This window comes from Mastomys coucha, unplaced genomic scaffold (assembly GCF_008632895.1).
Source record: "Mastomys coucha isolate ucsf_1 unplaced genomic scaffold, UCSF_Mcou_1 pScaffold12, whole genome shotgun sequence".
Taxonomy (NCBI): Eukaryota; Metazoa; Chordata; class Mammalia; order Rodentia; family Muridae; genus Mastomys; species Mastomys coucha.
In genome coordinates this window covers 70187847-70211270 of record NW_022196894.1, presented here as the reverse complement: position 1 = coordinate 70211270, position 23424 = coordinate 70187847, and the positions used below count along the sequence as shown (strand labels likewise).

General features: G+C 37.6%; 1 protein-coding gene across 10 annotated transcripts in view; it reads right to left on the bottom strand.

Annotated features, from left to right (window-relative positions):
• Robo1 (roundabout guidance receptor 1) overlaps positions 1-23424 on the bottom strand; it is a 1018630-nt gene that overhangs the window by 67057 nt on the left and 928149 nt on the right. For 7 of the 10 annotated variants that reach the window (XM_031364239.1, XM_031364236.1, XM_031364243.1 and 4 more), the window contains 7 exons: positions 21936-21944; positions 17909-18033; positions 15656-15827; positions 7614-7819; positions 6058-6139; positions 5763-5931; positions 5476-5642 (listed from right to left, as the gene is read on the bottom strand). In XM_031364239.1, the coding sequence (XP_031220099.1) occupies positions 5476-5642; positions 5763-5931; positions 6058-6139; positions 7614-7819; positions 15656-15827; positions 17909-18033; positions 21936-21944 (930 nt within the window). The remainder of the gene's footprint in view (positions 1-5475; positions 5643-5762; positions 5932-6057; positions 6140-7613; positions 7820-15655; positions 15828-17908; positions 18034-21935; positions 21945-23424) is intronic. The other 3 variants (XM_031364237.1, XM_031364240.1, XM_031364242.1) reach the window with 1 other exon arrangement.

Sequence of the window (23424 nt, the reverse complement as noted above, 5' to 3'; positions counted from 1 at the left end):
AAAAAAAAAAAAAAAGAAAAGAAAAGAAAAGAAGAACCAGTAGAACCGTGAAGGCAGCCTGAATACAGAAGAAAAAAAATAATGCACACATTTGTATGTGTGTATGTGCGTAGGTGTGTGTGTGTGTGTGTGTGTGTGTGTGCACATGTGTGTATATCTGCAGGGCTGAGGAAGGGCATCAGGTGTTTTGCTTTATCACTCTCTGCCTTATTCCCTTGACATGGGGTCTCAGCCTGGAGCTAGGCTGACAGTCAGAAAGCTCATCAGTGATCCTCATGTCTCTGACCATCCCCCATAACCACAGGACTATGTGGTCACGGTCGGCCTTTTCAAACATACAGCCTCGTGCTTTCAGGGCCAGGGCTCTTAGCTATCTCTCCACCCATAACAGCTTAACCTTTTCATCGGGATCAGATGAAGAGAAACACAAGGGGGAAGGGGAGAGACAGAACATGCAGGAAACCCGTGAAAGCTGAGAAGGGCAAGAGGCAAAGATAACAGTGGCAAACAGTAATTTTTAAGAGAGCCTCATACCATGTAATGATCATTACGCTGCTGAGCCTTAGGGCACTGGGCTGACTGAGTTTGTTTCAGCCTTCTGCACGGATCCTAACTATTCAAGGAAGAAAGGGAAAGCGAATTGCAGCTGAGCCGGTGGGAAATGAAAAGCTTGCAAACCAGTCAGGGGAGACTGAGCGTGGAAAGCAGCTGAGCCGCACATCTCCTAGGAGAAACCTGGGCATCCTCACACCGAAGGCGGCCAGCAAGGAAACACTGCACCGGGGAAGCCATGGAAGCTATGGGGAAGGTCTGCTCTGGCAAGTCTGGTTAGGTGCCAGAGAAGCGCACTTAGCGTCATTTTCATCGACAGTGGTTTAGTTTACTATATGGTCTATAAGATTTAATAATGTGTTTGCAGTCTCATGAATACTAAAATGTTTCAGAGATGAGCAACGCAGTAAGAAGTGAACAGCCACTAGGGTCCTTTATGTTGTACTATTTTGGGGGGCATGGAACTGTTTTACTAAATTTATTAAACTCTATACTCAGCAAAAACTGTCTCCTCCTAAAGAGGCCTTCTTACTTACAGGTGTGTTTTTGATTCAAGTAGTAAAAGATGTAGTATATAGACTATTATATTTTGACATATGCATTTTACGTGTGTTACAACCTAAAAACAACAACAAAAAACAAACAAAAACAAACAAAACAAAAACACAACAGCCAAAGTTTGCTAAATGATCAAATACCCCTCTCCCAGGATAATCCCAGCACTTGGGGGCAGAGGCAGGTGGATTTCTGAGTTCGAGGCCAGCCTGGTCTACAGAGTGAAACAGCCAGGGCTACACAGAGAAACCCTGTCTCAAACCTGCCCCCCTATTCCCCCCCCAAAAAAGAAGGAAACAAAACTATGATTATTTAAATGATATTTGTGGAGTCCTGAGAACCAAGATGAATGGCATAGAGGATGGATGGGGCAACCATTATTAAACATTTGAGCCACCTGGCTGTCTGTATGCCCCACCTAAAAATAAGTTTATAAATAAGGAAAATGGCTGGGCATGGTGGTACACGCCTTTAATCCCAGCACTTGGAAAGCAGACACAGGTGGATTTCTGTGAATCTGAGGCCAGCCTGGTCTACATAGTGAGTTCAAGATAGTCAAAGCTACACAATGAGTCCTTTTTTGTGAACAAGCAAAACGTAACAGAACAAAACTAAAAATAAATAAATGAGCAAGATGATAAAAATAACTGTGTTAGGATAATTTCTGACCTCCCCCTTTTCCCATTTCCCTATACTGCCATCCCAATGCTGGCGTATAGCAATGTAGACAATGCTATGGAGAAAACACTCGCTGTTACTAGGCCATCTCAGGCGCATTTTCTTTTCTCTCTGTGCTCTCCATTGCTGCTCTGCCTTAAGTTACCAACTCCAAGGAGAGAGGGGAGCAGAAGGAACAGGAAAATAGAAACAAACCCTGGATCTGTCCGAGCACCTTCCCTCAGGGTGACCGCAGCTCAGGTGACTTGGGGAAGATAGCACCCTCTCTCTTATCAGCCCAACCCAGGGCCTTATGCACTCTCGGCAAGAACTCTACTACTTGTCTGAGTTGTCACATTTAAGGTTCAAGAATTGCTCAAGGATAGGGCCTATGGGGTCAGAATGGCCCTGCATTCTGACAAGATCCACACAACCCCTATCTGACAGCCACACAGCTGCTATTCCTTGCAGAACCAAGTGTTGCCAGGTTCACTGCCAAGTCTGTGCCATTATCCTGATGTAGGTTATTCTGTGTCTCAGTGGCAGACCAAGATCTAAACAATGAACTGTGCCTTAGTTACTTCTCCTGAATGGTCCTCTGCTGTTGTCTGGAGTGAGGAGAGAGAGGCCTGTCTTCTCCATTATAGTCACGTAAGATGGTAAGAAGAGGATCTCATAGTCTTTATAGGATTTTTGGCTCTGGCTTAGGCATATCAAGATTCTTGAATTTCTTTTATTAGGATTGATTTTTCAGCCACTCATTCACCAAGTCTTGTCACTGGTCTCCTCCTAGCAGACTATGGAGTCGGGGCTGGGGGTAGAGCTCAGTGGTCGGGGCTTGGTGGGATCTTGGGACTGAGACCCTGGGTTTGATTCATAGTACAGTTCCAACCAAAATAAAACAACATTTTCAGAGTCAACCTGCAAATGTAGTGTTCACATCTAGTGCGTTACACAATTTATGATCTCAGCAGTTCAAACTACAGGGCAAAGATGACTTGACTCTGACCTAGTTCTGAAAATCCCAGTAAGGGTGACCTTTGTTCATTTGGCAAGTACCTCATTCAGTGAACGCAGACAGATCTTAGAGTTGGTTTCAACTGGAGTCTGCGCACTTCACTGAACCCTGATGAACACCCCCCTCCTTAAGCCAGGCCACTCATTCCAGCCTTTTATAGTTAATTTTTCAAACCATAATTCAAGTACCAGATTTTTTAATTTGCTCTATTAATTTTAATCTTGTTAGTGCTGGCTCATCATTCCAAGCTGTCACGATATATTTAATTGATCCTCTCATTTGGCTTCACTTGCTACTTTTTGTACTGTTATGATAGCTGAATTTTTCTATGAACCTTCTTTATTCTTAGTTTAGATGCCGAAAGAAACACATGTTTGCGATGACTTAGAAAAAATCTTGCATGCATTATTAATAATTAGTAATAATCCTTGTCAACTCTAGGGAAGTGAGTTTAGTTAGCCTCACTTTGTACTCAAGGAGGTATATGACATTTAGGACTGATCAACTTGCTCAGCACCACATGGCTCGACTGAGGAGATGACAGGAAAATATCCTTTATTTCAAAATGGTATGTATATTTCTCTAGTCAGTCTCCTGGTTGACATAGATTCCTTTTCTTCTTTTTTTTTAATTTTCTTTATTTACATGTAAATTTCTCCTTTCCCAGTTTCCCCTCCAAAAAACAAAGAAACAAACAAAAACAACAAAAACAAACCCCTGTTGCCTCCCCGCTCCCCATGCCTGCCACCCCACCCTCTCCCACTTATTGCCTCTGGCATTCCCCTACACTGGGGCACAGAACCTTCACAGGGCCTAGGTCCTCTCCTCCTATTGATGATCAAATTTGCAATCCTCTACTATACACATGCTGCCAGAACAATCAGACCCCTCCATGTGCAGTCCTTGGTTGGTAGTTGAGACCCTGGGAGCTCTGAGGGTACTAGTTAGTTCATGTTGTTGTTCGTCCTAAGGGGCTGCAAACCCCTCAGCTCCATAGGACCTTTCTCTAACTCCTTCATTGAGGACCCTGTACTCAGTTCAATGGATGGCTGTGTGCCTCTACATCTGTATTAGTCAGGTACTGTCAGAGCCTCTCAGGAGTAGATTCCTTTTCTTATACTTTTTTACTAATGATGCATCTTGAGAGGGTTGTTTTATCCCAAATAAAAGGAAAAATGATCTTCATAATACATACAAAAAATATTGTCATTTACAAAGGAGGATGCCCCCAAGCCCCTCCCATGAGTATGGAAGAACAGCATTAAGTCAGCCATCAACACTGGCATTTAGATTCCACTGGAAAGAGACAGAGGATAGGTACGTAGAAACCCCCCCCCTCCCCCCTTGGGGAGGGAAGTTTAAACTCAGTTAGAGGCTGCTGTCGTTTCTACATTCTTTACCAGTGCGTATCTGATATGGCAAACCTCACACCGCCTCAAGGCAGGATCCAAGTCTATTAAGGCTCCTGAGCAGGTGACTCACACTAGCAAAGGCAGGCATCTGGGTGTGTTGAATTCAATCCACAAGGAGCAGACATGGGTGTGTCCGGCGACTCGGCTTTACATACTCGGAGATTTCAAAAGCAAAATGTTCTCCCCAAACAACTATTTAGATGAACTCTAAAAGATTACGTAACACTGCTGCCGTCTGCTCTCCCATACCAACAAGAAAGCGGTTTAAGTCTTTGGATGCTTTGTGTGTGATTGTTTCTGTCACTATAACTAGTCCATGTTTCCTTCCTTTGGAAATGTTAACTTGGAGTTCATGTTCTTGTGTGGGGGGGAAACAATTATACCTTTCTAATCACCTCTTGAATCACGTTTGCTAAGACAAAAACAAGCATACTTTAATTATAATGATAATAGGTTTAAAGAAAAGTTAAAGATGGATTCCAATAAGTAAAACTTTTCCTTCAAGGAGAATATGAAAATAATATTTTCCTTCTAGGAGAATATTAAAATAATAGAAAGAATATGAGGGTAGAAAGGAAATAAAATCTGTCAAAAGATGAAAATGTCAATCTACAAAAGAAGCGAAGGGACATATATTGAGAAGGACGGCCCAGTGAGCAGCATTTCTGATTTCCATGTGGTAGTGGGCTTTAAATAGTTCCAGTTTTGATCTCTCATTTCCACCCAGCTTTCATCAAAATATACTTTATTTTCCATTTAAAAGTTTCATATCATGCCTCATACAAAAACAACCAAAGGCCCACAATATATTCTCCATGGCTTTCAGGATGTTGATTACACAGAGGCACAAAGACAGAGTTTCCAATGGTCGCCTGCCTCTGCCTCTGGGTGATTTTCACATGACATGAGTTAACTCCGGTGGGAATTCTGAAAAATTATCTTGGAGGTTATATGAACTGAATTTTGTCCCCCAACGAATTTACTCAATTTCAAATAGAACCGTGATAGGATTAAGATACTTGGCTTAAAATTCACAAAATTGAAAAGAATATACAAATAGAATCAGAGTATTTTTAGTGGATTTGTAATCCTAGGAGGAGCAATTCCGTGTGTTATTCATCTTGATAGTCTCAATTCAGAAAAGTATAGTTCGAGTTGTGCAGTAAAATAAAAAAAAAAAGTAAGTTTGCAAATGTGCTACTTAACAGGTAACACAAAAATTATACCACTGTAATGATAACATCTAAGGACAAGTAGGTGTTTCATTCAATCAATATTTACCTTGTGTTTTCACTGGATCTGATATTTGACTTGGATCACTAATCCCATATGCATTAGCTGCTCTCACAAGGAAAAGGTAAATTGCGTTGGGTTTGAGGCCTTTGATGGCAAATGTTTCTGTTTTCACATTTTCTGCCACGGTCTGCCAGCTGCTACCAGATGCATGGCTAAGGAGAGATACACTCATTAGAATAGGAACACGGGATGAAAAAAACAAAAAAAGGAAAAACAGAAAAGAAAAAAAAGCAAAAAAAAGGGGGGGCTTACAAGAACCCCTCTTACTGTACCTGAAGGCTTCTATAATATAAGATGTTGGGGTTGCTCCTGAGTTCAAGTTTGGCTGCCACGATAAAGTGACTGTGTTTTTGCTAACATCTGTAACTTCCGGCTTTGAGGGGGCACTGGGGATTAAATTGGGGTCCGTGGGTCTTGGAGGTTGAACTGGAACTCCAAATTCTAATGAGAGTGGAAGGAGAAAAACAATTTATACATACAAAAACTGGCACATGAACGCAGGCGATACATGAACTTGCCTTCCTGTGGATCAGGACTTCGGCTTTAAGAGGAAATGTATAACTTTACCCTGGACTTCGATGTAAGCGCTCCACGTGGCCTCACCACTGGGGGTTGATGCTGTGCAGGTGTACCGACCTGTGTCACCCAGCTGCGAAAGCACATGGAAAAGAAATATTTGGAATCATCAAGATCTTTCTGGGCTGGAAAAACAATTACAGGTTCATCAATAGCCTACAAATACAGATAACTACATTAAAATCTGCAAACCAGAAATGTCCTTGTAATTGAATATATTTTTTTTTGAAACATAAAGGAAAATATTGTATGAAGACGAAATAAAGAGCCTTTATATGGTTATCTTGTGGTCTATCTATCATCTATCTATCTATCTATCTATCTACCTATCTATCTCTTTAACAAACTAGGTTTAGCATCAAAGATTAGGAAAATACAAATTATATGGTATTGTGTTAAATTCTTAAATTGTCCACTTTACACGCCTCCCCCCTTACTATAAAACTTAAGTCAGTCTCAGACATAAACCCAAAACCCTTGATGGAACAAGCGTTCTCCCTTCTGAAAACTGAAGCCAAAAGTAAACTCTGGCTTAACCTAAAACTGGGAGCAGCATGCTAAAGCCGTATCCTTCTGATTAATGTAACAACTCTTATCTTCAGATAACATTCTCATCTGGCTCTGGCAAGAGCAAGAACAAGGTTGCAATGGTTGCCATAAAGAGGAACAACACTACGGCAACCCCTGTGGCACACCAAACCAAAGAAACCACCCACGATACCAATCCAGGCCATGGAAAAGACTGCTGATCACTCCCTTGTTTCATATGCCTCAAAAGCTTGTCTCAACAAGACCTCAAAAGAAAATCCAACTCAAAACAATGTAAAAGCGTCCTAAAGGAACAGATGTGAGATGACCCTGGATGGTAAATTCCTACATTTGTTTCCATTAATCTGTGAGCTTTTTTTTTCCTTCTTCTTCTTCTTTTTTTTTTTTTTTAAATCACGTAGCATTATGATTTGAAATGGGCACTGAGTTCGTGCATGGCTTTTATAAGCACTATACATATGTATGATATTCTGTGATTGCAGAATGCTGGGCCAAATAGAAACGACAGAAACACTGCTCGATGAGTCCACTGTGCAATAAAACAATAAAAATAATACTAGAAAATAAAACAATACTAGAAAATATACCTTGCTGAATACTTACAAAATGCCTGCATGATCTCACACACACACACACACACACACACACACACACACACACACACACACACGCACGCACACGCACACGCATGGGCTCCCACACATGCACACACAGAAGGCACACTCCCTCTCTCAGGTCCCCAACCACTTTCTTCAATGTCTTCCAAAGCGTTTTCTTCCTTCTCCATAGGACCTTAAATTACTTGCCATAATCTAAGTGATGAGTCAAATCACCTCAGGCAGGCTTGGTGGCATGTCTGAACGAATGATGCAGCCCATTAAAATGTATTAGTATTTTTATTTAGTATTTCATCTAGGGGACTGTATTTCAATGCTAGTTGCTGACTATAAAAATAAAGTGGTCCCAAGCAGGAAGTCCACGATGTCTTTGCAAGTTACCTTAGCGTAGCGGATCTGCAGCACGCCACTCTCCAGCTGTTTGATCCGAGAATCTTGGGTTGAAACAAGGACTCCATCCTTCCTCCACAGAATTGTGGGCACTGGACTGCCTGTGGCCACACAGCTGAGGATTAAAGTACCATCCACTGCTACAGTCTGATTCACAGGACCTTGTCGAATGACTGGGGGAGGCCGGTCTGCAATCACTGCCAAAAGAAACAACAGGAAATAGATTTCTGCAACTGGAAGCAATTTTCTAATCATCTGAGCAACAGCCATTGCTGTAGGCTTTTGAAGAAAAAAAAAAAAACTAAAGATAATTAAACAAGTAATTAAAGTGGAGACATGCATTATTCAGAATGCATTTACATGATGCACTGATTAGGAATATTAAAATGAGATACAATGTATGCCTTTCAAATGACCAACTAGATCTGAGCATGCTGCATTATCTAGGGACTGATCTAAGTGTTCAGAAATTGAATAAAGGCTGTGGCTGGTGAAGAAGGTTCATAATGATGAGAACAGAATACTGTAAACATGAAGAAGCACAAGAAACAGAACCATTTAACACATTTATCCCATAGAAATGTATGAGACAGATTTTAGTGAATGAACCCAGGTCAACCTGATTTCATAATTGTTTTGTCTCTAACAACCACCACCATCACCATGAAATGATGCTACCATGCAGAATGTTTGACAATTTTGAATTTTAAAAGGTGCATTGGACTTTCATTTATAAACAAATAGAATTGAACTTGGTGTCTTTTTTTTTTTTTAATCTCAGAATGGTCTGCTATCTTCCTTCTTCCTTCCTTCCCTCCCTTGTTTCTTTCCCTCTTTTCTTTCTCTTCTTTCTTCTTTTGGGATGGTGTGTGTGTGTGTGTGTGTGTGTGTGTGTGTGTGTGCACATCAGTTTGGGATATTTGTATTTTTGTGCATATGTATCCACATATGTGCAGGGTGTGTGTGAGAGCACACATGTGGCTAAGCATGCATGCATGCCCATGCATGTGAGTGCAGAGTCCAGAAGTTGATGTTGGGCGCCTTAATATCGCTCTCTGCTTTACTTATGAAGCAGCCTCTTCCTGAAGCACGATTTTAGATTTGGCCAGTCCAGACAGCCGCTTTCCAGGAAATCCCCTCCAATCTCCTGAATGCTTGGATTACAGGCTCAACACCTCACCCACTCAGCTTTTATATTGGTTGTAGGCACACAAACTCCATTCTCCACCCTTGTGCGGCAAGCCTTTTATCCATTGAGCTATGTCTAGGATGTTGGGATGATTTTTTTTCTACTGAAATATACACATGGGTTAAAAAATATCATCACCACTCTATAATGGATTCAGAGTCACTGGAAAGTTACTCAATATCATATTGTTGGTGGCTAATCCAGAGAGATAAGTGAGGTTGACATCCACGCATGGCACACATGCTTAGAATAAACACACATGGCAAATGCATTTCAGTCAAAACTGTTTGTTTTCTTTTAACTGAAAATATACTTTTTCCCACACAATATATTCAGCTTACAATTTACCCTTCTTTTCCTCCTAGATCCACCCCACCTCTCCATCTATACAACTCCATGCCTTCTTTCATTTTTGGTTTATAAAACAGGCAAATAAAAAGATAAGCCACAACAGAGACATAGCATTCATAAAACCCTCTGTCCGTCCGTCCGTCCGTCCGTCCATCCACCCACCCACCCACCCACCCATCCATCCATCCATCCATCCATCAATCCATTCATCTAATTTTCAAAATAGGATTTCTCTGTGTTGCCCTGGCTATCTAGGCATTCACTATGTTGACCAGGCTGGCCTCAAACCTGGGACTCCATCTGTCTTTGTCTTCCAAGTGCTGGGATCAAAGGTACCACCACATAGCGAGACTGTTTTTAATACTAACTTAAACCTATTGAAAAAGGACTAAAGAAGAAAGATTTTATTTTAATTAAATAAAATTATTGTAAAATATAAAACACGTGAAAACTGTTATGTCTTAAAGTCACTATTTTAGTGAGACTCTAAAATAAATATAGAGGAAGAAGTACAAAATTAGAAAAACGTTCCCATCTCCTGATTGAGACCACTTAGCATACTTAGATTCCTTTAAAACGAATTCAAGTTGTTTGTTTAATTTCAGGAAATTGTTTTCAATTATTAAGCTTTAAAATTCTGGATCTCAGAGTTTAAAAAGAAAAAAAGATGCAAATATATGAGAAAGAATTGTAACAAGTTGTCTGACTGAAGGAGTCTGGCTGCCAGAGGAACTAAATTTTGGATGCATTAATTTGCGAATCTGGATGTGTCATGTTCAAAGTTTTATGCACCAAAGATTTTCACAAGCTGGAGTCACACTTCAATTTGTTCCTCGTTTATCATGCAATAATTATTAGTTTTATGCATTCCCATAAAAAGAAAGCAATTAAGTGAAATCAGCAGCTATGCGTTTGCACCCTGCGCATCCAGTTCCCCTCCTTGCCATCTTTACTGGTGTGAAGTTTGCCAGTAGAGCGAGGAAATGAGAAGGCTGAATATTTAAGCTTGGCAGAAGTGGTTTAGATACCACACTGGAGGGAAAGGGAAGCCAACAATTCCTTCACTCAGGCTTTTAGACATCCTCTCTGTATTATATATGGACGAATTGCAGATCCTTCCTGGTAAATCCACTGGGCATTTATAAGACCACCTGTGTTCCATTGATTATCAGAATGAACAGATACTTCCAGACATTAATTGAATTAGTAACAGAGTGCTTCACTCCAATTGATTCTCAGTACATCTAGTGCTAAGATGGCTCACATTTGGTAGACTTGCTATATTTAGAAGTCATCAAATGTCAGGGGTCTATTATAACTTAGATCTGATTGCCCAGAGTTGCTTTACAAGGGATCAGGTATACCTCCCCAATCCTACCCTAACCGGGTTTACTGATGGGTTCTCTTCCTCTGTCAGTTATGTCTGCACCATTTCTACTGGGTAGGTAACAAAAACAAAGCAATAAGAAGATATTTCCATCATCTGCCATGTGTCTTGTGGTGAGTTTTTAAATCCCCACTTTTTTGTTTGTGTTGTTTGCTTGTGTATATGTGTGGTGTATGTCCTGTGTCCATGCATGAGCATGAACATGCATGTAGAGACCAAAGGTTGAGTCTGGTCTCTTCCCTCATTGCTCTCCATATTTATTTATTTATTTAGTTAGTTAGTTAGTTATTTAGTTAGTTAGTTAGTTTTTTTTGAGACACAGTTTTTCTGTATAGCTCTGGCTGTCCTGGAACTCACTCTGTAGACCAGTCTGGTCTCGAACTCAGAAATCTGCCTGCCTCTGCCTCCCAAGTGCTGGGATTAAAGGCGTGAGCCACCACTGCCTGGCTGCTCTCCATTTTATTTAATGGGTCAAAGTGTCTTGCTGAATTAGGAGTATCACAATACAGGCTAGTCTAGGTACCAACATCCCTCAGGGATCCCGTGTTACTGCCTTCTGAGTCCTGGGATTGCAAGGGGCTTTTACATGGGCTCTGAGGATCCAAATGCTGGTCCTCTCATTTGCAGGGATGCTTTATCCACTGAGCCATCTCGCCCAATTTCTCCACATTTTTAAATCTATAAAATGAAGGCACTGAAACTTGTTCAAAGCAGGTCAGGAGTACTCAGTGAATCCTGAGATAAAATAGTAGTCAATGAATGTGCTTAGGGAACTGCAAAAGGCCAAACATTCACAAGTACTATACAAAAGCTAATATGTAAATCAGAGCTGCAAATATAAGACTTCATTAAAACACTTTCACACTTCTAGGCTCAGAAAACAAAACCACAGTGTATTCATCAATGGGTATAAAATACTAATGAAATGCTTTAGTTTATATCAACAACACGGCCCACTGATAGGTAAAATCTAAATTTACAGATTGTAAGACAGATTTCAAACCAGTGTTTAATACCTTACACTGGAATTATGCAAAAGAAACATCAGGCAATAGAACAGAGAGTGCAAGAATTGGAAATGTGTAATGAAGTGAGTCATATGGATTTTCAGTAAAAACTATAGTTATTGAGTGGTTCATGTATGAAAAATGCATATGTGTACACCAACGAACATCAAAGTAAATATTTCGATTGTCATCTATTTTCAAGTGCTTTCAAAAGCTATCTATTAAAAATGGGAGATTTTAGGGATACAGTATTATAAATATTCCTTTTAGGAATTAGAGACTGAAACTTTAAAGTCAAGCAACTTGTCTAAATACAAAAGGAGCTGGAGAACAGTCTTGCTTTACTGCCTACTAGGCTTATCAGAAATGTAAACAAGTAGTTTTGAATATTGTTGTTGTTTGGTAATCTTTATTTTCATTGTAATCTAGCAGTGAGCAGATACAAATGTACACATGCTTTGTACAATGTCAGTAAGGCTGAGCGTCAGGTGCAGGCGTCACCAGAGGCTGCCGCTACTTCCCTCCTGCCTTATGCTTTATTCTGCCTTTCCCTGGGATTTGCCAACAATACAGAAGGTCAAGAAGACAAATCCAATAATATGGAGAACATACTATGTCTACAAGCAAACCGGTCAACAGGTTTGGTAGTATAAAAAAATTGACATTGTCAGGATTCGCTATGATTATGGCCATAGCTATAAAGGACAAATCCATGGGTGTGTGTGGGTGTGGGTGTGGATGTGGGTGTGTTTGTACTGTGCAGACCAGAGCTCTACTTTGGGTATCTTCCACTATTGCTCTTCACATTTTTTTTGGGTCAGGGTCTCCTGTGAACCTGGAACTTACTTATTGGCAAGACTTGAAACTGGTCTGCAAAGTTCTGCACTTACAGACTTGTGCCCCTGATGGGCTTTTTATGGGGGGTTTGAGGATCCAAACTCAGACTCAAAGGAATATACAGCAGACAGTTTATGGAGTGAGCCATTTCCTTGACCTAAAAATCTTTGCTTTTAATTATGAGAATAGAGATATTTGGGAAAAGTTCAGCAGTTATATCTTATTTCATAGATAGCCATACAAAGTTGCAATTATAAGTGTATGAGCAATTTTTAGAACTATACTTTCTATTAGATGGTCCTCATGATTATGATCTAATGGCTATAATGCACAGCATGGACCACAAACGCATTTTCAGTATAATGTATAGGATGTGCCATAGGTAAGTATAAGATAATGAAGTTTTATGACAGAGACAATCCTGGTTTGGTATTCTCCCTAGGAGCTAGCTGTTTCTTGCTTTTTGTACGTGCTGTTATTTTGTTTATGTTTTGTTTTTCTTCCTGATACTCACTCAACAATATCTACTAAGCATCTATTATATTAGATCTAGGGTGGATACTAGGCAAATATTGACTTGACTAAACAGAAAATGGCTCAAATTTCATGAAACTTGGATTGGAATGAATAACAGAGGAACACAAGATATAGGATGAAACATATGGAATTATGGGATAAACCTGTGTACAGATGGCAGGGTTGGAGGCATAGGACTCATATTTGGTGTGTTAGGGCAAAGTCCCTGTAGAAAGTGAAATTCAAGATAGTATACATGTGCAACAAAGGAAGACACCAGAGCAGCACTGTATAGAGAAACACGCAAGCATCATGGTATTCAGAACAGAGCCTTCGGAGTGTCAAGCGTGTACTGTATAGCACACTGAAGGACACTAATCCTGAGACCTCCAGGCTACTCTTCTAAAAAAAGCAATCCGGAGAAATCTGCCACACTCAGTGTTAGCTACAAAATCCAACTCAACTTGGGAAACTTGAATGTTTTCCTTCAAAGTTAGAATAAAGAAGAATATGTCTACAGTTACAGTCCTACTCATGGCACAGACAATGAGGATGAGAAAGGGAGACAAGGGGTATATAATATATACTTCTTCGTTTATAAAGAAAATATGTAGATTATATTATTTATATATATTCTCTATATAAATAAGTAGGACTTTCAGTTTTTAGTTGCTAGATTTTGCACATAAAAATTTCAGAATAATTTACATGAAAACCTTAGAAAAATGAAGAAATTTACCAAGGTTGCTTGATGAAAAGTTTATACACAAAAATTTAACTGCACAAATAAGCACTTTCTTCAAACCACTCAGTAATGGAAAATTTAAACTCACATATAGACACATCAAAAAAGGCAGGTGGAATTAGAAAGCACATGCAAAACTTATATTTGGAAAACGACAGACATTATTGAGTGATATTAAAGAAAAACTAAATAAATTGAGATACATATGGGATCTACATAATTTCTAAGTGGATGATTTAATATTATGAAGAATCAAAATAAAAAACTTACAACTTTGAGTAGAATATTTAGTCTTTTTTTAAAGATTCATTTACTTATTTTATGCATATGTGCTCTATCTGCATCTACCTCTGCGTGCCAGAAGAGGGCATCAGCTCACATTACTTATGGTTGTGAACCACCATGTGGTTGCTGCGGATTGAACTCGGACCTCTGGAAGAGCACACAATGCTCTTTACTGCTGAGTCATCTCTCCAGCCCTGACTAGGGTATATATTCTTATGTGATTTTCTTTTTGGCCAGTTTAGTAAAACTAAAATAAGAAACTAAAAGTTGAAGACTTGCATCAGCCTTTAAGACTTGAAGCTACAACAACCAAGTCTCTATGAAGTAGAGCGAGCAGACCTGTGGAACAGAACAGAGACTATGTATTGTGCAGTTATCTATGCCCATCTGAAGTTAAATAAAATGGCAATGTAGTTCAATGTGAAGAGCATGGTCTCTTCTAGAAATAATGATGGAGCAACTATTTTGTGGGCATTTAGTCCTAGGACTGGGGAGGCAAAGACAGCAGGATCTTGGGAGCTCCCTAGCCAGCAAGCCTAGACTTTCTGGCCAGTCCCCAGTCAATGAGAGACTCCATCTCTGTAACAAGTAGAAGGCACCTGAAGTTTCCTGTGGCCTTCACCTGCATTACACACATCCACTCACAAACACAAAAGATACACAAGCAGCACAGTCAACTGGAAAGAAGCCATAGCTGGCATCTTTTACTTCTGCCTCTCTTCCTTTATTCTGGTGCCATCTTTTTCCTTGAAAGACAATGAAGTGCTTGCTTTTTAGGACCCTTAATCTGCTGCTTGGGACTGCAGAATAATTTTAAGTTTTTAAATAAACTCAATATAGAAAACAAAAAGCATGTCCTTATAATTTCAAAGATGTTTACAGTAATGCTTTCTTGATCACATACTCACATACTCATAAATGCATACAAATGTACTGCATCAATATGTATATTACACATGCTATATACATGTAAATATATTTTTATACATCTAAAATATATTTATTTAGTATATGCATAGGTATCTTAACATGTACAGAAAATACATGTACATATATCTAAATATCTATTTCATATATTCATAGACATTTATTTTATGAAATAAATATATATTTCATAAACTAAAATCTTATATCACAAATGTACATATATATGTGCACACATATAAACATATTTATAAGCAATTTATAATTTCTTCCACATTTTCAGAAGATCACTACTTGTATTTTATAGGTTGGAAGTTTTTCTCACTTACCATGTCTTTATAATATATTTGGCAATAGCTGATCATGTTTAGGGGATTGATAAATAGAATGAATCAAGACTATGAAGAAAATCTATCATATTGTTATTTGTCAGCTTTTGAAATCACGAACAATTCTTATTCTTTTTCATTTAGAGAAAATAGTAGAAATATTGGGCTCTATTGAGCGTGTACAGACTCTCTAAGACTGTCCTGTTTTACATTTCTCTGAAACTTGAACACTTTCCTGTGTTGAGCTCTTCAGAATGAAATTATTCATGCAGAATCTCTGCAGTTTTAGGAATATGATCAGTACACAGAGACTTATAATAGAGTGGCTACTGTATGAACACCCTCTTTAGTTTACACTAAAATAGCCATTAAGGAAGAGTGTGAATTTGATGCGAAAATGTCCACAAGGCTTTCAAATCCTAAAATAATCTGGGTTATTTTGAAAGAAAATATTTTACTTTACCATCAGTAACTTCCAAATATGCCTTTGTGATGATACTTCCAGCAACATTTAAAGTCTGGCAGATGTAGTAACCGACATCAGACCGCTGGACGTTTGTAACAGTGAGGTCCCCTGTCTGGGAAACTGAAAATCGGCTAGAGGACTGTGGAGGCTGATAGGAGAAAAGCAGATTCTAAAACCAGAATTGGGGAGGAAAGAATAGAAACAGGTTAACCGCTAGGTCCGAATAGTATGGCAAAGTTAATGTGTACATTTGCAAATATACATGCTAATATATACATATATATAAACTAAATATTCTTTCACCACAAACCACATATATTGATGTGCACATGTATAAATACATATTATATTAAACATAGTGTTTAATAATATAAAGCTAAATGAAATTATATAAAAAATGGTAAAATTCTCAATACTCACATGCATTTTTATAACCATCAGTTTGAGAATAATATTGAACATACAAGGAGACTAAATGTTGAGACTAAAATATATTTATGCAAATGACAACAAAAATCTTGCATTGCATATGAATGGCTAATAATACAATACATGAACATATTGGGAATTTAAACTAATTCCGATAAACTACACTCAAGAATGCCATTTGAGCCCCATAACAAGCATTTCTTCCTGTTGTCCATCACTATTGTTCTGGACCACTTATCTATCACTTAGCAGTGGTATATGGTGTTCTCCTGTTAGGAGATAAGAATGAATATTATGGAGGTTTGGAAGCCCATGTAGAATTGAACAAAAAGATGCAATTCCTTAGAAGTTTGTACTTCACGTGTTTTTTTTCAGGAAACCAAGTATATTGACCTTTTCCTAACCAAGGATAGTGTTTTACTTTTAATGTTTTGATGTTATTTAGCAAGAATCATTATGTAAAGGGTTACATAATACTTGGTGGAACAAGTTTTAATGACTATGCAAAATGATTTGCACTGTTGAACCAAAGTAACTAAAAATTTTGGAAATTAATTCAGTTGAAGAGTCACACTACTGTAAAGGATATCTTGTGGATTACAATTTTTACTATAAAGATATTCCTGCATAATCCAATCTCAATTCTTCTAGTTCTATTAATTCTTGTCTTTAACTTGTTCTCAGCAAACAATTTTGTGGGACCAAATGGAGTATCTTAGAACCTACCAAGATAGTAGAATTCAAATGACAGCCTATATGCTATAATCAAACTGATGCTTGTCAACCAGAATAAAAAAAAGAAATTGAAGTTGGTACCACTACTCTTAAAAGATCACAGTAAGCTATGTGCTTGCATTTTATAAAAACTTTTAGAAGCAGAACCACAACATCCCCAACCCTGAGTCAAGCAGCAATAAAACAGGCCAAGGGCTGACCATACCGAAAATAAACAGGATCAATTTTTACAAGCAAAGTATTTCACCTTATTTAAGAAGGAAAAAAAAAATCACAGAGATGAGATAAGAAGAGATTTGAACTCTGCCTTTGCTTTACGTATTATGCTGAAACCTGATAACACAGGAGTTAATACTCTAGATTATAGAGTGTTTAGAAAACACGATCTACCTGCAGCTCATAAGTACACATGATAGTCTTAAAGACTAGTAAAGTATAGAACTCTAGGGGACATGGTACTGATGCTAAGGGGAATTTGACATCGTTTGGAACTTCAGAAGATATAACCATTCCTGAGCTTCTGGAGAACAGACATGGAATAAGCCTCACCTCTGTTTCATTTCAAGCATACTTAAACCTGTTCGTGTGTGATTCTAGATGGCTGTATAATGGGAAAGGCAGCTGAATTATATATAGAGAATAGACCAGTCTTTATTAGTGTGGACAGTTTCAAAATAAAAGGAACATTTATATGGCAAAATGATGGCTTATACACACAACTCTGAGTATTAAAATAAGGCACGGAGAGGCAGGCGGATTTCTGAGTTCGAGGCCAGCCTGGTTTACAGAGTGAGTTCCAGGACAGCCAAGACTACACAGAGAAACCCTGTCTCGAAAAAACCAAAAAATAAAAACCAAAAAACAAACAAACAAAAAAAAAATAAAGGCATGAAAAGTAGCTCTAAGAAATGAAACGGGGACCCCCTTTCTCTTCCCTCTTCATTCTAAACATTTTGGGGGTTTTTGACTAATTCATTTCTTGCTAATTTTATTGGTCTATAATTTCACAATCCTTTGATTTTTTTCTTCGCAAATAACTAATACTTATATTTTCAGTAAAAACGAAAGGTTAGAAAATAGTTATACCTGACTTCCCTCTCTCCTCCAAAAGATAGCTGGTTGAGGATTTCCAGTTGCTTCACACTGAAAAGTCACAGTTCGTCCCAAGGCAACCACCTGGTCACGAGGCTTTACAACAAAGTGTGGTGGCTCTAAAGAAACAAAACATACAGAGTCAGATCATTTCACCACATTCCCTACATGGTCCTACCTTCATTTCCTACATCACAGTATAATAACTGACCACCTCCCACCCTTCATTTAAAGGGAAATTGCTAAGTGCATATTTATAGAATGAAATAGAGTTGTATTGTGAAGAGCTTTATTACTTAACCTAGACCTGGAATTAATCCTTACATTTAGAAGAATTCTTGAGCTACAAGCTGACCCTTTCCATTCAAATCATACCCGAAAATTATTGTATGAATAAATATTATCTTTTCTCACTGAGAGCTGCTTCAAGGTGAATGATGTCTAATCACGCACATGCAAGATCTCCTGATACAGGCAGGGGCTGAAATTACTTTAATTTACCTCAAAAGCTCCTGAAATGCTACCATGCAAATTAGAGCCATTTAAAATCTTCAGTCCAATTATTCGAATAGAAATGGATTTAAAGCAATAGTGGAGTCACATGCCCCCTTCATTTACATGGGCAAGGGCATGTTCAAACAGAATATATATGGAAATGAGGGCAAATTCCGAACATCTGCTCATCCTGACATTATAAATACTGCCAGCTTTGTCCAAACTGTTTGATTTAGACAGACATGAATGGCCACTTCATCCACCAGTCAATAGTGTGTCAGAAAATTGCATCAGTTACGTTGAGGGCAATGGCAGCTGAAAGGTATGTATGCTGACAGAGCAGGCTTGGGTGGGGAGTTGGAGCCTGCATCAGGGCTGGGCATTGCACAGGAAAAAGAAAAAAAATCAAACAATATGTACTGAGTATGGCTTTTTACTTAATGTGTAGACTTTCCAAATCCACTTCTTATCAGTTGTCTGAAAATTCGAATCATTCCCTCTTGTCTCAGTGTATGCCAGACTTCTAACATCTTCTACGGGGCTTGGATCCTTTAACTTACTTTTCATGGCCAGCACCCTCGTGGCCTTTGTTCCCTTAAAAGTTCAGTTGTTACGTTAGTCACTTAAGGTCACTCCCTAGAACAAATCTGAACTGAAACTCAAGTTCAGATGGTACCTAAGAATGTCACCACACAGCTTACAGGAGTAAGGGTCTTTTCTTCCTAAAAGCTTTCTTACGAGCATATATGAATTAGATGTAATAGTGGGGTTTACTCTGATGCCTTCATCCAGGTGGATGACGTGTTTGATGGTGTGTGACTCCATTACTCATTTCTCTCTGATTCACTTTTCCCATTCCTAGTGACCTCCCTCCTCTTCCCAGCTAGAACCAATCCTACATTTATGACTTTGTTTTCTTATTTGTTTGTTTGTTTACTTGTGAACCAAGGAGAATGGTTCTTTTCAAAAAAATATTTGGAAAGATAATTTTCTTTTTTGTCATATTTCCAGGTCAATTGTATCTGATAACCCTATGTGTATGTATGTGTGTTTTATATATATATATATATATATATATATATATATATATATATATATATATATATATATATATATGTGTGTGTGTGTGTGTGTGTGTGTGTGTGTGTATATATGTATCTATATATGTCTATCTATATATAAAATGTTATATATGTGATAATTACAAAAGTACATCATAAAAGCATATTAAAACCTATTTAATAGATGCTTCATACTATATATATATAGAATCATAAATATATCAATAGAAACATTCTTTAAAAAAAGAAAATGTAATGTCATTTGTTCATGGTTAGTATTGTAATAAAAACTGAAGAAAGTAATTAGGTCTCTTAACTTCTAGATAAATGTACTTTCTTCTTTGTTTTTCTTTTTCTTTTTTTAATTTAAGGTTAGTAGAAAAACCTAACAGTTGACTAAAAAATTATAGGATAATTGAAAATAAGGTCAAATATTTTCAAATGTTCGCTAACTTACAGAAGACAAAATACAAAGCTGGCAGACACAGTTGGAGTTCAATCTGGTCAAACTGAAGTTCTAGCTTATATATATTTTGGTAGAAAACCTGTGATTGTGACCGAGTGATGTACTCATGAATTTACTTATGGATAACACTGTCATTACCCAGGTATAATAACAGGCATGCTCCTGGCTGCCCAGGGAGGCTCCCTCCTATACCAAGTCAAATTGGAGCATTTTCCTCCTTAGAATAACTGAAGTAGAATCAGACTTAGAAACTCAGAGCTGACTGGATAATAAATGAAATCTAGACTAGAGTTTGGTTTCTTTCAATAAAGGAAAACCAAATGATTAATTAGATGTGTGGGAGCAGATGACTTTCCAATACGAAGGGAATCCAAGAAGAGAAATATAAATGTTCAAACCACTAAGTCAAGCGAAGCCTTGGGGTGGTCTCCATCCCAAATCTCAGGAGCTTGCCTAGGAATCTGTTCCAGAAACTGTTTCTTTTATAAAATGCCAGCTCTCCTCAAACCTCAAAGACTTATTTGGGAAAAAGGAATACAAACCCTTATGCTAACTACATTTATCCCGAAGCAATCCTTCCACACAGGATATTTGCTTGGAAATGATTTACTATATTCTGTAGGCACAGTGTCTAGCCAACATCAACAGTGACATCAGCCACAAGAGACTTCTTAGAAACAAAATTTAAAAATCCTCCTCCAACTAGTGTGGTGGCATAAGCCTATAGTGCCAGCTACACAGAAGGCCTACAAAGAGAATTGCTTGTCTTTAAGAGTTTGAAGACAGCAATATCACGTTTTAAAAAATAAACTCAGAGAAAAAAATCCTTTTTCTATGTATGTCAGATATCAGATATAGTTTTATGTCTAAGGAAAAAGGGGCCAAATAAATTTCTATTAATATATATTTATTTAGACTGAAGATATTCATCACATACACAAATCTGATATTTTATGACTATATATTGTAATGGCTTTTGAATTCTAAAATATTTGTTATCTGTACTCAAAGGATATAATGATGCAACCAATATAGTTGTATAGTAGGTATTGTAAAGGTGGATAGATTGGACAAAGAAGAAAAACTGCCAATAATTATATCATGGAAACTAGATAATATTCTTTAACAAGATCCTACTAAAACACCATTTTAGTAATTATTGAATAACTGATATATTATCACAAATAATCAATCTCTATTCTTGTACATTTTGATTTTTCTTTCTTAATAATAGCTCAGTAGAATCAGCACCTAACATACTCCATTATTGAAAAGCCCATTCAACATGTGTGACTATGTGTACTTAAACAACAGTGAGAGCGATTTAAGGTGAAAATGATGTACTGGCCTCTTTTGGCATCACAATTTCTCTCAATGTGGCATTCTGTTAACACCACTGAATGAGTGAATCTTCTAAACTAAGTGCAAAGGACAGTGATAGCTCTTCACTAAAAAACAAAAACAAAAACAAAAAAAGCAAATTTTATATATCCCCTTTGGTATGAAATGAAATGAATCTCATATCAACAAAAAAAAAAGGAAGCTCCAAGCACAAGTTTAGTCAGGAACTGAATTTAAGGACTACTGAATGATAATTACAAAACAACGCACTTGAAACAAACAAAACTGAACTGTTCTCCTGGCATGTGTTTTTGTTTGTTTAGTGCTATAGAGGCATTAAATGAGCTTGTCCTTCATTTACCAAGATACAATCCTATGACTTATCCCGTATTTCAGGAAGGAAATAACTCAATGGCTCAGAACACACATGACTTAATAAGACAGAAAGTGAGCAAACCCATTACCTTTAACTCTTTGTCACAGTTACCCATACTTCCTGCAGATTTATTCTGTGCAGTCTGTCTTTGTGGCCAAGGACAAGTGAAACATGGAGGCTGATTGGTTGAAGGACATGGAAGGGTATGGATGGGAAGGGGAAGAGAAGTTCCAGTCACAGTGACACGGTGATTAGGAGATGGCCAAGAAAATGTCAACTTACCAGACCCAACTAAAACAAAACAAAAAAGAAAACATGGAATAAATAAAAATAAGGAAATGAACGAACAAAATGAAACAGACAAAGTAGTAAGATTTGACTTAACCATGATTCTGCTTTCACATCAACACATGCGTCATTAGATACACTGAGCACACTCTCCATGAATGAATATTTGTTAGCACTTTGAACACAGTCATGAGTAACTTAGAAAAATAGAAATGAGTCTTGAAATCGATACTATGAAAAATGGTAGAGCTATGTCGGGCAGACAGTAGTAGTATTATAATGTGTCTTTCAAGAATTTTCTGCTTTGCTATCAGGTAACAGGTACTTTTTATGGAATGGATTTTTAAAAGTAGTATAAATATTAGCTGCTAACTCTACCCAAAGAAATAAAACATACATAATTTTTAAGATAAAGAATGTGAAATCCCAGATAGACCCACTGATAGGTTGGCTTTTATAAGTTTCACACTGGCAATGGTATTCTACTCAACTCACGCTACTCAACTATATGTACAGATGAGCCCCATACTGATAGATAATGACTCTAAAGATCAGGGTGGGGGTCTGAGAATCTGCCTTTCTGATGAGCACCAGGTGGCTCATACTACTCCATGACTATAAATTTAGATGGAAGACTTTAATACTGAGCTTATATGTATGCATATTTTTAATTGAAAAAATATATGTATATAGATGAAGAAATTACGAACACAGGAAAAACACAAAATACTTAAAAGTTACAATTGCATTATTCATTTTCATGTTGAAATATGACATATGTTAATACAGTAATGTTTATTCAAAGTTATAGAAAGCAATTACTCTGTTTCTTTATTTCAGAAGTACAGGTCACTGCTATCAAATGCAGAAGATCTCCATGAGCCACAGTGGAAATCTACAATCCATTTAATTCAAATAAATAGTTCCCAAACCAAAATATATTTGACTTGATACATGTTCCTGTTGTTTACATCCAAGCCAAGGACTCTGGCTTGGAGGTTGTTCAGTCACAAGACAGGAAAAAAAAGTTCTCTTGTACATTTCCCTCACATATACAATATTTTAAAGGGAGTATAATATTTAACATGTGTAAAATTTTATTTTTGATTTTAGTGAAAAAATAGGCATTATTTAGAAGAGTTTAAAAACTGTAGAATCAAAGCAGGTGGAAAGGTCCCTTTTATATTTCTTAATATCTTAAAGAGATTGACTTAAACAACAGAGGGGTACCCAGGAGCTACAAAAGGGACCCAGGAGCTCAGAAAGTGTCAGTCAAATTTTCTTTGAAATAACAAAAGTTGTAGAACTGCTTAAAAAACTAACCCTTGAAAGCAAACTTGATCTCACTAGGCTAATACAGTTATGGTAGGTGACTAAACAAATGATTCCTATATATTCTAAAATATTTCATATATTTTAAAATTCTTTATATTTCAAAACATGGAAGAAAAGCAATACAATTACTGGAAGTTGCTCCTTTAAG